The sequence below is a fragment of the Calliopsis andreniformis genome, chromosome 3 (assembly GCF_051401765.1).
Source record: "Calliopsis andreniformis isolate RMS-2024a chromosome 3, iyCalAndr_principal, whole genome shotgun sequence".
NCBI lineage: Eukaryota > Metazoa > Arthropoda > Insecta > Hymenoptera > Andrenidae > Calliopsis > Calliopsis andreniformis.
Genome location: NC_135064.1, coordinates 19,708,861 through 19,721,689, shown reverse-complemented (window position 1 = coordinate 19,721,689; position 12,829 = coordinate 19,708,861). Strand labels below are relative to the sequence as shown.

Here is a 12,829-nt window from a genome sequence, read left to right as displayed (position 1 = left end):
TCGCAAATAAATTGGGAACGAGATGACAAAAAACATACAAATTTGGCTGCTGAGTCTTAAAAATAATTTTCCCAGAAGTCTGCCTAAAACATTGAAAAATAGCTCTGATATTATAAGGATACAAGTTGTAAACGTCTTTCTGCATCAATCATAGATGCAGAGGTATTTAAACTGCAAGATCAATTGTTTCAATTTACACTTCTATTTTAAACTGTTATTACATTATTCATGGTACAGAGGGGGCGTATTTCAATTCAAGCTTCACCATTCAAATACACCAACCAATCAAACCGTATCGCCGATTGGAGTCATAAAAGAAGACGGAATAAGTGATTCATCAGATACACACGGACATATGTGTTCCGAGCATCGAAGTGGAAGCATTTTACGCAGATGTCCAGAGCGGCGCGTGCCCCTGGATCCGGTGGCGGTGGAAAATGCCTTTGGGCCCCACTTTCACAGGGGGGAGCCCGACCCCCGCGCGTGTACACATACACATGAGAGCGATAGGGAGAACCGGAGTCACACCTGGCCCTCAAAAATAGCATTGGCGTGATTTCGTGACGTCTCTCGTAGCGTGCATACAACTTCCACGATGACGAAGCTTCCCCACTACTCCAACTGATGACTGATTACAAATGCAGCTTTCCTTCTTTTTTAAATAACTAGCTACATGAATTATTATTAAAAATTTTGTACATTTCTTGTTGTCAGATTTCTAATCTTTAAAACTGTTAGTATAATTTACAAATTCTGTGACATTTTTTTAGCCTTTAAACGTTATTTATACTGTCGTGTTTATTTAGAAAAACTTAGATTTTACTCAGCTTAAACAATTGATTAACAATTACAGTTGATTCAATTGTCAGACTTATTAGTATTTAAACTTATAAGAATTAAAATTAGTGAGGCTTATTATTAGTGTAACAGCCGTAATATTTACTGCTCTTTGTGGTATATCCTAGATTGACACTAAATTAATTTTACAATTTTTAGTAAAGAGATGCAGTCTTCTCGTGAAATAAGAATTCAGTCGAACAATTTTGATGTAGGAGAATTTTTAAAGGGCTCCAATCGGAGTTTCTATTCACGCCATTGCATATATCTGTGGAGAATGCACCTAGTTACGCTTTGGCGGTTACACAGGGGTCACACGTACGAAGGGGTACACGGGGGTACCACGTAGAGGAGTACATGCACCCCGCGACAGCGACAAAAGAGAAGGGGAGGAGCTCTGTTTTCATAAGAGTTGGCTTACGAGCTCGGGGCGGGGAGGGAGCGCGACTTACGGGAGGAAGTCGGAAGCGAACCGATCCGAGTCAGTCGTTCGCGAAGCATCAATACGTTTGGATCAATCGATCCTTCAGTGCATCCCACTCGATCAACGCGCTATCAGCGAATGGACAATTCGAAAGTACTCCTTGAAAGTACCTCGTGTGTGTCGTTATTTTATTACAATTCATTACTGCGAAATACGATCAGTATATTTATAATATAGTGTACATCTGTAATACTGTAATATAGTTTATATTATAGTGTATCTACATTTATAAACATGCATTTGAGAACTTAGTGAACTCGTGTTTTCTGAATACAGAAATTAACAATACTCAATTAAAATTGAATATACTTATTTTTTGATGCGTATACGTATGTAAATGGACTTCGAATTTCATTTATTTATTAAAAAGAATATATTCGTTTAACGAGAGTGTGTTAGTCGAGGAATGCCTGCGGGTGTCGACAGGAAGTGTTAGTGGATCTTCATGGGGGTTGCGATGGACACCATAAGGTCTTACGGGCACGCGACCTGTGGGAGGGTCGTTCTGCTCCGCTGATTCGTGAAACCACCCTAGCGTGCCATCGCATTATTCCAAAAAGTGGATCCTCGTCGTTACCGTCGAAAGTGAAACTTTTTAGGAATCGTATAAGAGGTGCTTCGCCTAATCGCTTCTGAACGAAAATTTAAAGTGAACCGACTAATTAATAAACGATTACCTGAAACAGTGACAAGATGAGTGGCTTCAAGAGATATCAGAGCAAAGTGTTCTGGAACCACATGGCTTCGCAGGATCTACAGAGCATCGATCCTTTCGCCACGCGCAGCGACCTCGCGAAGGTCAAGCAAAGTCCACGCGAGCAGGAGGTGCTCCAAGAGGAAATGGAAGAACGGTCATCTAGTATTAATGAGAGCGATACGACCGATGGAAACATAACAGCGATTCACGTATGCCCAGGCGAGAAGCGTAACTGCGAGACGCTGTATTCCGTGGCGACGATTTGCGACGACAATGTAATGACGCAGATGTAAGTGAAATTGAAATGAAGGATGACCAATGCGATCGTGGCGATGGAATTCTCTCCAATGCACGTTGAGCATTATCAAGCTTTTCTTATCGCACTTGACACGTCATTTATGTATCGCCATAGTAATTACTTTGAAGTATTTGTTTAACTTTGTGCGACAATTGTTCAACCATTAGTACTGTTAATTTAATTATTGTTCCATTGCGAGACTTTTTTGGAGATTTCAATGCTTCTACTTTGGCGTAAAATTGTGTTCTTCATTACACAAATATTTGCTAAATTATGTGTGATGTTAGTAATTTTGTGTCGATTTTTCTGAGATATAGATTAATACTTCTTTGCAACGTAGTTTTCAATTTAGCTCTGAAAATGTTCTACTTCTACTCTGATGTAGACTCGTGCGATGCTCCTCATAACACGAACATTAAATCGTTCAAACGCGACGGCTACTTAATTTTCATTTTATGTGTACTGTTATTCGCAGAAAAACTTGTTACTTTCGTGCTAAATAATCTCGATTCGTTAGCTTAGAATTATGAATTACTTAACACATATATAATCAATATATTATAATGAATTCCTGGTTAACGATTGACAAGGTTGACAAGTTAATTACTGTAATATCCTTATATAATTTATTATCACTAAAACGAGATATCTACTTTTTTAACAATCTTCGACACTTATTGTAGGGCTACAATGGAAATAAAAGACGAGGAGAAAGAAGACGAAGAAAACAACGTCGTTTTAGCACACAGATCGTATAGTCCCGTAAGTCATGATCTTCGAAGCCTCGATTCCGGTTTCTCTGATTCTGAGCGATCGAATTGCTCTGAGCTTTATGAGAACGAGACGCCGAGACGTCGTAGAAGACGCAAAGGAGCAAAGGATCGACGAGGAGTGTATTCAAGAGTCGGTTCACATTGGGTCGAGGACGAAACTCTCCCAAATCCTACGTACACTTCGACGCCCAAGGACTCCAGAATTTTGCCTCGAAAAGCTGCAGTCAAGGCATGCACCGAAAGAAGTGTGCCAAGAGCGAAAAGGTAATTTAAGTACAAATGAATTAAAAATTGGAGCTGCTCAAAGATTCAGATCAGATATGATATACAGTGGACTGGTCTGACGCATGTTTCAAAGTTTAACACTTTGTGATGGAATAATATAAACAGAGGAAGTTTGAGAATAATGATTCAGAAAAAGTAGATTGTTTTATCTATTTCACAGAATAATAATACGATATAAAATAGTTCATAAATTCATTTGTGAGGAAATATGTCCTATCATATAGAGTGTAGATTATTTACAAGTGCATTTTTGTGATATATTAGACCTACTAGAGTTACCAGATATTTCACTAATTAATAACCAAGGAAAGAAATGTTGTCCTATATTTACTACAGAAGAAACTGAATTAAAATAGTAGAAAATGTGTAATTTAAGAATGGTTAATGTGTTTTATCATTAGCATTGTTTTTCTCCACGTTTGTTCTAAAGTAATGATGCTTTTATGGAACTCCCTTGACTACGAAATCAAGGCGTTTCTTGCGTTAAAAGGAACGGCAACATTATCTCTGAAACTAAGCCGCACCTTGCAACACTCGATAAGGTGTACAGAATGTATGTTTTAAGAACATGAATCGTCACGATAATGTCCCTCGTGCTGAGCCAAGCGATAGGAATGCAACGCGTAAAGCAATTCCCATGTTGTATTCCTCTTCGTGTTTCGTAAACCTCTCCATTCGCCCCTATACAATGGCTGAATGTTGTGTTAGCAAGTAGACAGGTCGTCATTCTCTAGGTGCATTGGAAGTAGCGCGATTCTTTGTTTAGAATATTAATTACTCATGGACGTGTGCAGTAAAGTATAAACGCGACTCTTCGTTTAGACTATTAATTACTCATGAAAGTATGCAGTATAAATGCATTAAATTTTATTAAACTCGTGATGCAACAGTCCTGAAATATCAAATGGTTACAAAATTTAGTAAGATTTTATTTCAAACGTAAGTAGACGACGTCAAATACACGTGACACCTTAAATTTTTAAATATGTAGGTACAGAAATTCAATCTTAGAAAAAATATAAGGATTTGGAACTTCTTTTACTTGAAGATCAATTTTTAAGAGTTTTTGCAACGAATTTTAAATTTCTTTTATATAGAACTCTCCACAACTCAGGCATAATTTTATGCAAATGGTGCTATTAATATTCAGGGGAGTTGATATTAAAATTATTATGTGTCTTGTGTTCGAAAATCATAACGTCGATATCCCTTATAAACCGGTAATATAACTGGACAACGTATACTGAACATGTAGGAAAATTCCGTGACATATCATCAATTAACATCGATTAATAGACCTTCGAGTATTTACAACGCAAATTGGACTATAGAATCGGAGCAACTAATAGAGCATGTATTAATAACTGCTATAAAACAGACAATTAATTTACATAACCGTCTTCGAGATACACGAATGTAAAATCAAATAAGCATACAGAAGTATTTATGTTTATAAGAAAAATCTTATAAATTAATGTCTCAGATTTCGATAGAACCATATTCCATAAAAATACAAACATCTTCATTAGACACTTCTTTTAAAGTCTCTCACTCTTTACAAAGGTAACAAAAGAAAAAGGTTTATAAGTCAATTATAGCGAGGAAAAAGAACTTAGGCTCTAATAGAATTTGATCTTTATTTACTCTCCACTTCCAGTCAGACGAAGTTTCATCCAAATCCGAGATATCAATTTACAGAAGTCTTGTCATTCTAATTCACTTCACTCTCTCTATTGTATCTTCAATTTCAATGTGCATTCACAACGAAGAAAACACGATTCGTGCGATGGATAAGTCAGATGCAATCGTGGGACATAAAAGAGAAGTTAAGAAGCTATTATCCATCCCGACGTACTTCCACGTCGAAGTCTCAAGCAGGAACCTTTTCGTTTGCCTTCGCCACATATCCCATTCAGACTTACAATAGATTATACCGATCTCGTCGACGTGATTTTTTCCTCGACACCCAGTACATTCACGCGCGCACCCGTACGTGATTCAATGCAACGTGCCACACGTGGAATACGTAAATCAAGCAGCGACGAGAGGAGGTTTGAGTCAACCTTAGAGGCTCTCGAAGCGACAGCGAACCTACCAAGAATGCCAGTGGTGGATTGTTGCGCAGGTGACCGCGTACACGACGGCTTAGCTACTCGAACGAAATTGGGATTAGTCATCGCGTGTCCATGAAAGAACGATTCTAGTTCCGGAGGTGACCGATTAGTCAGCATTCCGCGTTACGACGATTCGCCGCGGTCTCTCTATTGTTCCGGGAACGGAATCCTGTGCACCTGGTTATGCGGATTGGAGTTGAAGAACAGTTGATCCATAGATATGCCGCGGCGATGGTAGTTGAGACTTTTGTCTCTCGTTATGGCACGTCTCAGGTAGCAATGGAATCTGGAACACTTCGAATCGCTCCGAATTTGTATATGCGGCGAACAAATAGATCGCTTTGAATATGATTCGAAGCTTGAAACTCCTGATAAGTCTTAAATTTTCATGGGTTTTGAGTTTTGAAACTCTTGATATGACTTGAGTCTTGATATGTCTTGAGTCATAAGTAAATTTCGAAATTTTGATACATATCAGGTACTGTAGACATTTATACAGGGTAATCTCAGGATTAGGCTTGAAGGAAGAATGAACCCCTTAATGCCCATGGACATTACAAACACGCCCCTTAATAGTGTTTAATGCTAGTGCTTGTGACGTCCATGCATAGTAGTCATTAGTTTAATTGAATTATTTAATTTATAGACTCTCTCGTAACCGAATTAATATATAGGGAGACAAAAATATTCAGATGAGGAAATTTTTAATACAAAATTTCTACACTTTTGGAAGAATGTCAGAAGAGTAACTTAGGTCATGGATATGAATGTTGTAATGCAAATTACTCGCGACACATATTTTTGATGTTGACGAAATACTATGTAGTGTCAAGGTGCATTTATGATTCAACCTCGAGGAACGCGAATCGGTGATTTAATAATGCAAGTTAATTGTTAATAAGGAGGCCACACCAATTTGTGGAATGAATCTGCGTTGCATAAATTTCACGGTACACGCATCTGCGAGCACAATTATTTCCCATTTATAACAGTTAAGATTTTGAGATAGGAAACATATACGTTTATTGTCTTCTCAACGATGTACAGAGTTTTCTTAAGCTAAACTGTTTCAAGTATTTAATCTTTGCTATTTCTATTGGCTATTGGGTGATCAAACAAAGACAATTCAAAACATTATCCAAGACCTAAACCTTAATGTAAAGACTATTGTTTCCTATTTAAATGAAATATCTTTCTTTCACAGAACGGAAGAGGAAGAAGTAGACGCTACACAAATCCCCTCATCTGTTTCCCTAGAAGATGAATGTCTGGGCGATTTCCTATACGCAGCCGAACCACCCGAGGATGCAACAGAACTCAGAGACACCAACAGTTCGATACCAACTAGTTTCTCAGGAGCAGAATTATCCTGTAGATCTCTTTCACACTTAAGGACATACAGACAATCATCATCAGTGAGAGCATGGCTGGGTGACCTCGAGATGGAAACTGAAAATGAGTGCACGAACACCTTGCAGAGCAAAGCTTTGCCTCGGAGAACTCGCAAGTTCATATCCGAAAAGGAGGAAATGAACGACTTGAAGTCACTCTCGACCTTCGCTACCGCCGCTGCGAACAAACTGCTCATGAGGGCTGACCAGTTCGATCGCAACTATCAATTCATATTCGAGTAAGTGCAGTGATAATAAAGACAACCTTTAGTAACTCTCTCAAGTCCTCTTCAACTCCTCATTAAATTGTTATTCGATTAATCAATTAACAAGATCGATAATCCATTTCAGTAAAGTGGCGCACCTAGAAAGTAGCAGGTCTGAAAAGGAACTCTTACGTGCCATCGAGGAAGAAGCTTTCTCCGTCCTCTCGGAACTGGGAGCACCGCCTCCCCGAAGAATTCAACAAAGTAATTTAAAAGGAATACTGTCGCAGTTAGAGAAGATGAAAAACTACGTTGACAGCGCAATAGACACTCGTTTAGACTTTTACATCGAGGTAGGTAATCTTTACACAATATTTGCACATTGTTTGTAATTAAGACAGAATTGAAGATACAATAAATTATATTTTTTCTGCAGAGAGTAGTCAGAGCACTGGACGAAGCGCCAAAGGATGACACCACAGTGGCCAGGGGTGCCTTGGCAGCTTTGACTGCATTAGGATTGGCAGGACCTCGAGCTGCGAATAGTATCAGCAGGTGTTCAGGCATCAGAGCGCTTCTAACGTCTCTGATGACCGCGGGAAGGACTTCAAGCGATTTCGTAGCAGCTTCTCTGCGCGCTTTGGCCAGCGTGTGTTGCTCCTCGACAGCTATAGACCAGTTCGTCAAAGACGATGGTCCAGAAATCTTAACAGATTTAATAATCACGGATTCATCTGAGAAGGAAAAAACTGAAGCGACGGCTCTAGTCGTGCAGATAACAGCTCCATGGGTCAAGGCTGTAGGTCTGCCTTATTTAGAACCTTTCGCGAAGGATTTGATCCCTCCCTTGAATCGCTTAGTCGAAAGCACCAGTTGCGGGCAGACACTGTTATTGGTCGCTGCCGCGTTCAACCACCTATCCAAGTCCAGAGAATGCGCTTCCGTGATTCTGGAGCACGATACTGTAAGGAAGTTACTGAAGAGCGTGAAGAAATCAGCTGGCAAGAATGTCTGGCTAATGGAGCAAGTTGCAGCCCTCATTAGTGAGTTAGCTCGCATTCCTGAAGCCAGATCACACTTGGCCGAGGCTCGTGCTTCTGTCGCGTTGGTTTCTTTTCTTAGGATGAGACCCCCAGGCTTGGAAGACGCCTACAGACGTTTAGAAATTACCGCAGCCGCGGCGCTCACGCGACTCTGCGTCGATCCAGAGATCGCGAGGCAAGTCGTCGCGGTCGGAGGCGCGGATTGCCTTCCAGACTGCAGGGTAGATGATATAGAAGACGAAAAGGAATTCGAGGCTGGATTATTAAGATATACAAAGTCTTTGAGGAGAGCGTACAAGAAAGCCGCGAAACAAATTGATATCGCAAGAGCCAGCGATTATAGCAACTTGAGTTAAACTCAACGTATTACAATAGTATTTTATAAAAAGCTGTGAGAATTAAATTGTATAAAATAATTTCATATATGTACATAGGAAAATATTGTACATTAAATAATAAAAATATTTAGACATTTTAAACATAAATAGAAGACGGAGACAAATATTTATGTAAAAATAATATATTCTGATATTGAACACTTCATACATTGTATAGTAAATGTGTAAATATAAGCTTATGCATACAGTATAGTAACACATGATCAAATATTTTAAAATCATAGTAAACTCGGTGCAATGAATACAAAAGCGATTATCCTTCTATGTAACATCATTTTTCAATTGATTCTTGTGGAATATGTCAACAGTTGTTTCTAAACAAGGTCTCAATTCTAGATCACAAGCACCCAATACAAATTTTCCATCAGGCGCTTTAAAATAGTCTAAACCACGTCCTATCTTGATTACCCAACCATTACTGAGTCTGGAATAGTATTAAAATAATTTTAATATCCACTAAATTTCCGCGAATACAATTATATATAAAAAAATCGCTTACGATATTTGTCTGTCGTGTAAAGTATCCGAAAATTTGATTTCAAAAGAAATGAGATGAGCTGTTAAACTCTTCTTTAATTCTTCCAGTCTTCCTATTTGACCCTTTTTATCTTCTGTATCCTCAGTTGTAACTAAAGACATCTTGGACAATGCATGGCACTTCCTTACGGCTAATTCACATAATCTTACTAAATTCTGGCACTAAAAAATACATTTTATTAGTAATAATAAAAACAATTTTCTAATATATATTTATAGACTGACCATTATAGTATTTAGTACCTGATGAAATGTTCTTATATATGGATCTTCAATGTGAATGTATGTGACAGATGCGTCTAAAAATCTACCAAGCACACTATCGTAACCATGGCCTGTACTACCATTTTCAATTTTAGTCAATTCTCTATAGGTTCCAGTTGTCTTTTTCTTGTCTATTAAAGCTTTCAACTTCTCTGCTCTGTCTAAGTACTCTGATGCTCTAGTAGCAAAATGTTTTTGCCTTGCTGGGTCCTTTGTCTCTGTATTGTTTTATTACTAATTCTTCAACTAGTTCATAAATTTGTAAGAATAAAACAGTATATACAAGAATAAAGGAAAGTATCAAGAAATTTAATACACATACTATTACTTAATTTTTGGGAAAACTATTAAAAAATATTTAATATAGAACAAGTAACATACCTTTCATAGAATCTAGAAGTATTTGAACACCTTCCTGGTATAATACCAAAGCCATTGTGTACTGTTCACTTTTATCCATCTCTACTGCTCGCTTTAAAATTGTGGCAGCTGCACTTTCCATTATGTGTGTATACTGAATAATGAATTATATCCAGTTTAATTGTCCTAACAAAGTGCCTAGATCTAGATTAAAAACGTATATCAGCAATATTACTGATAATAATTTTATGATATAAATCACACACGTGGATAACAATCGACTATAAATTTTTACGAAAATCTTATCTTGTTCACGATACGGTAATAACTTTAACAATATAATTATAGTAATATCAAACTTATTTTATAATGGAATATTAAATACTTTGTGGGAAATTATACTATTGCGTATTTGAATATTATCGACTATCGAAAATATCGATATTACCTAATTAAAATAGTAGTTGTGCCCCACACACAAATAACAGAACTATGGCGCTCAAGTACAATGTAATTCTAACCTAGCAAGTATTTATGTCAAGTTCAAGTAAATCAAATGACGTAAGATCAATTAAAATTTAATTTCGCTCGCGTAAGATTCCTATTTCGATAGAAAAATTATTCACGTAATTAATTGTAGAATAAAACCAACCTGAGATCCTTCTCCCAGCATGAAATTCTTTGGTTACAGATTATTAACCAAAATGCAATGACGTTCTACTGTATGAGCGTCTACTGACGTCTGTGTATGTGTGCGTGCGCGGGTTTTTAAATAGTAAACAGTAAGGCTCTTACTTACACTTGGACTTACAGCATTCAAATCTTGAGTATTCGAATATTCGGGTAGCTACTCAATCGAATTCGAGTAACTGAGTATCCGAATACTCGCTTGATTTAGATTCGAATATCCAGATACGTCTGTATTAAAGCTCTTACTATCGGGATATCTAAGCACTCAAAAACTCAAACTCGAACTTGGATTTAAAATTCTAGTTTGAGTATTTTTTTAAAGAATAATTGTAATAATAATTATAAAAAAAATAGTAGACTAACATTTTTCAATCATATTTTTATCATTATTTCAAATTAATAAATAGAAAATTAGCTCTAATATTGAATACTTTCTAAAGTGTAAATAATGAAGTGCAAAGTGGAAGGAGAATTTAAAAATTACTTAATTTCATACAGAATTGTATATTGTAGTTCTTAACATGAAGTCTGCAAAAAATACTGGAGCAAGTTCATTATGGGGAGAACTGCCAGCAAGAGAAACCCTCAAACAAGAAGTGATAACTCCAGATATCATAGAAAATGTTTGGAGACAAGTTATGGAAGACTCTAACAACACAGACTGTGATTTTCAGATGGATAGACAACCTGAATATATACAGTAAGATTATATATAACTTGAAAATGAGTTCTAGCTTCATAATAAGCTTCAAGCAATTTTGTACAATATTTGTTTTTATTTATAGATTACCCATGGGAAATCTTCATGTATTAAATACTATAAATTTTCATCAGCAATTAAGAATGATGGTAATTGCTTAAAATGTAATACACATATACAGTTTTTCAGATGTATCCATTCCTTTTTTTTCCCTCTTTATTTTTAGGAAGAAGGAATGGTACTAGGAAACATGACTACAATTGAAACACAAGATTTGCAAGATTCGAAGGAAACACAGAATTCATTTAACTTTTTACCTGTACAGAAAGAAAGGTATCAAAGGTTGTAGATATATCATATACATATTTATAAAACTCTTAATTCTTTTTATTGCTTTAGGACTGCGTTTAAAGATTCTTCTACAGTGCATTACCTCACACCTCAGACAACACGTTGTATATTGAGGCATGCAGTTATTGTTCTTCTAGCTCACATTGGCTTTGAAAAGTCATCGGATATAGCTATAGAAACGCTTATGGATATTGCTGATCATTTTCTAAGAAGAATGGCTCTTCTAATGAAAGTAGCATATGAACAGAAAGATCATGGCTTCCCGGTAATATAAAATTCATTTAAAGCCATTCAGGTAGTTTATTCGATTAACTCTTTTCATATCTTGTTAATATGTTTTGGTTCATTTGTACAGGATATAGTGGAAAGGGTTCTCTTGGAAACAGGCGTCGGTGGTGTAGCTGCTCTTCACGATTACTACCAAGAATATGTCTTAAAGTTTGAAGAAAACATGAGAAGGAAGGTGGAAGCAATGATGGAAAAACAGAGGCAACTTAAACTTAATGCTTGTAGTTCTAAGTATTTAATTGCATCGAAACCGGTAGTACTGTTATAAAAAAAGACACGTTCCATCGCTTTCAATGTTTCCCCAATTTCTAGGATGGTCTTGGACGAGGCGGCTAATAAATTACAATTCGAAGAATTAGATGAATTTGGTAACGTTTATCGAGAGGTGCCGACTCTTCAACTGTTAGATCCTGAAATGGGCTTCCCTCCTAGCCTGGATGCTGGTTTCCAAATGTTGTACAGCCTCGAACAAGATGAGTGAGTTGTTCTTAAAAGTTCCATCTGAATAAACAATTTTACTATGTACGTAAACTATTGTAGATTAAATAGTTTGGAGGTGGAAGAAGAAGAAGTGAACGTAAGCGATTCTCCGAGTACTGGACAACGATCAGACACATCGACAGACAAAAAGAAATCCTGACATACCTGAGAACAATAATTTATAACTTTTTTTCTACTTCCATGTCTAAAAAAACAGTTTACAATAAATCCTTAATATAATAAACTTCGAAAAACTGCAGAAAAGTTATTTATTCATTGCATTATTCAATAACTGTACACTACTATTTTATTTAAAAGACCAGACTATTAACAAGAATAATGTTAATACAACGAATTTGAATTTTTCGAAAATAGTACTATGGCGTCATCTAGCATTGACAATTATGAACTACTATTTCCAGGGGTGTTTGAGAGTTTTCACCTGCACGTTTTCATTCATAAAAAAAAAAACTAAATACTTGCACATATTTTAAAAATAATTAATTTTTAGCTCTGTATTCTTTAGGACTTCTCTACTACATCGATAAGTTTTGTTAATCAACTAAATGTTTGTCTGCGGATCCCAAAAACAGGCTATCTTCAGTGCTGTGTATCGGACTTAATGATTCATTA

The 12,829-nt window shown here is 36.7% G+C and overlaps 3 protein-coding genes across 13 annotated transcripts; 2 read left to right on the top strand and 1 right to left on the bottom strand.

Annotated features, from left to right (window-relative positions):
• Positions 1 to 1,350: 1,350 nt before the first annotated feature.
• Positions 1,351 to 8,671, top strand: Insc (INSC spindle orientation adaptor protein). 2 transcript variants are annotated; one of them, XM_076393621.1, is made up of 6 exons: positions 1,351 to 1,934; positions 2,008 to 2,307; positions 3,000 to 3,353; positions 6,693 to 7,118; positions 7,231 to 7,438; positions 7,522 to 8,671. In XM_076393621.1, the coding sequence occupies exons 2-6, from the start codon at positions 2,015 to 2,017 to the stop codon at positions 8,482 to 8,484; spliced, it is 2,244 nt and encodes a 747-aa protein (XP_076249736.1). In that variant the 5' UTR covers positions 1,351 to 1,934; positions 2,008 to 2,014; the 3' UTR covers positions 8,485 to 8,671. The 2 variants fall into 2 exon arrangements, with proteins under 2 accessions (XP_076249736.1, XP_076249737.1); XM_076393622.1 differs by having other exon boundaries at positions 1,612 to 1,650; positions 1,721 to 2,307.
• A 116-nt stretch (positions 8,672 to 8,787) lies between these two features.
• On the bottom strand, positions 8,788 to 10,418 carry LOC143189028 (MIT domain-containing protein 1-like). Of its 3 annotated transcripts, none has more exons than XM_076393632.1 (5): positions 10,340 to 10,418; positions 9,709 to 9,841; positions 9,289 to 9,545; positions 9,026 to 9,225; positions 8,788 to 8,950 (listed from the first exon to the last, which is right to left on the bottom strand). In XM_076393632.1, exons 1-5 carry the CDS (start codon positions 10,358 to 10,360, stop codon positions 8,788 to 8,790), a joined length of 774 nt encoding a protein of 257 aa, XP_076249747.1. In that variant the 5' UTR covers positions 10,361 to 10,418. The 3 variants fall into 3 exon arrangements, with proteins under 3 accessions (XP_076249747.1, XP_076249748.1, XP_076249749.1); XM_076393633.1 differs by having other exon boundaries at positions 9,307 to 9,545; XM_076393634.1 differs by having other exon boundaries at positions 9,709 to 9,891; positions 10,340 to 10,406.
• On the top strand, positions 10,026 to 12,454 carry LOC143189027 (uncharacterized). 8 transcript variants are annotated; one of them, XM_076393625.1, is made up of 9 exons: positions 10,026 to 10,248; positions 10,379 to 10,469; positions 10,891 to 11,077; positions 11,163 to 11,226; positions 11,304 to 11,410; positions 11,477 to 11,693; positions 11,784 to 11,947; positions 12,029 to 12,193; positions 12,257 to 12,454. In XM_076393625.1, exons 3-9 carry the CDS (start codon positions 10,899 to 10,901, stop codon positions 12,354 to 12,356), a joined length of 996 nt encoding a protein of 331 aa, XP_076249740.1. In that variant the 5' UTR covers positions 10,026 to 10,248; positions 10,379 to 10,469; positions 10,891 to 10,898; the 3' UTR covers positions 12,357 to 12,454. The 8 variants fall into 8 exon arrangements, with proteins under 8 accessions (XP_076249740.1, XP_076249741.1, XP_076249743.1 ...); XM_076393626.1 differs by having other exon boundaries at positions 10,026 to 10,279; XM_076393627.1 differs by lacking the exon at positions 10,026 to 10,248 and adding an exon at positions 10,295 to 10,313.
• Positions 12,455 to 12,829: the final 375 nt, after the last annotated feature.

What these genes read in the sequence shown, in the direction of transcription:
- Insc (XM_076393621.1), top strand. Translation starts at nt 2,015, where the DNA reads ATGAGTGGCTTCAAGAGATATCAGAGCAAAGTGTTCTGGAACCACATG. An exon ending in AGTGTGCCAAGAGCGAAAAG is followed by an intron (nt 3,354 to 6,692) that starts GTAATTTAAGTA and finishes TTTCTTTCACAG; the next exon opens with AACGGAAGAGGAAGAAGTAG. An exon ending in AACTATCAATTCATATTCGA is followed by an intron (nt 7,119 to 7,230) that starts GTAAGTGCAGTG and finishes AATCCATTTCAG; the next exon opens with TAAAGTGGCGCACCTAGAAA.
- LOC143189028 (XM_076393632.1), bottom strand. Translation starts at nt 10,360, where the DNA reads ATGCTGGGAGAAGGATCTCAG. An exon ending in TGCTGGGAGAAGGATCTCAG is followed by an intron (nt 9,842 to 10,339) that starts GTTGGTTTTATT and finishes TTCATTATTCAG; the next exon opens with TATACACACATAATGGAAAG. An exon ending in AGGTACTAAATACTATAATG is followed by an intron (nt 9,226 to 9,288) that starts GTCAGTCTATAA and finishes TGTATTTTTTAG; the next exon opens with TGCCAGAATTTAGTAAGATT.
- LOC143189027 (XM_076393628.1), top strand. Translation starts at nt 10,899, where the DNA reads ATGAAGTCTGCAAAAAATACTGGAGCAAGTTCATTATGGGGAGAACTG. An exon ending in AGACAACCTGAATATATACA is followed by an intron (nt 11,078 to 11,162) that starts GTAAGATTATAT and finishes TTTTATTTATAG; the next exon opens with ATTACCCATGGGAAATCTTC. An exon ending in AGAAAGATCATGGCTTCCCG is followed by an intron (nt 11,694 to 11,783) that starts GTAATATAAAAT and finishes TCATTTGTACAG; the next exon opens with GATATAGTGGAAAGGGTTCT.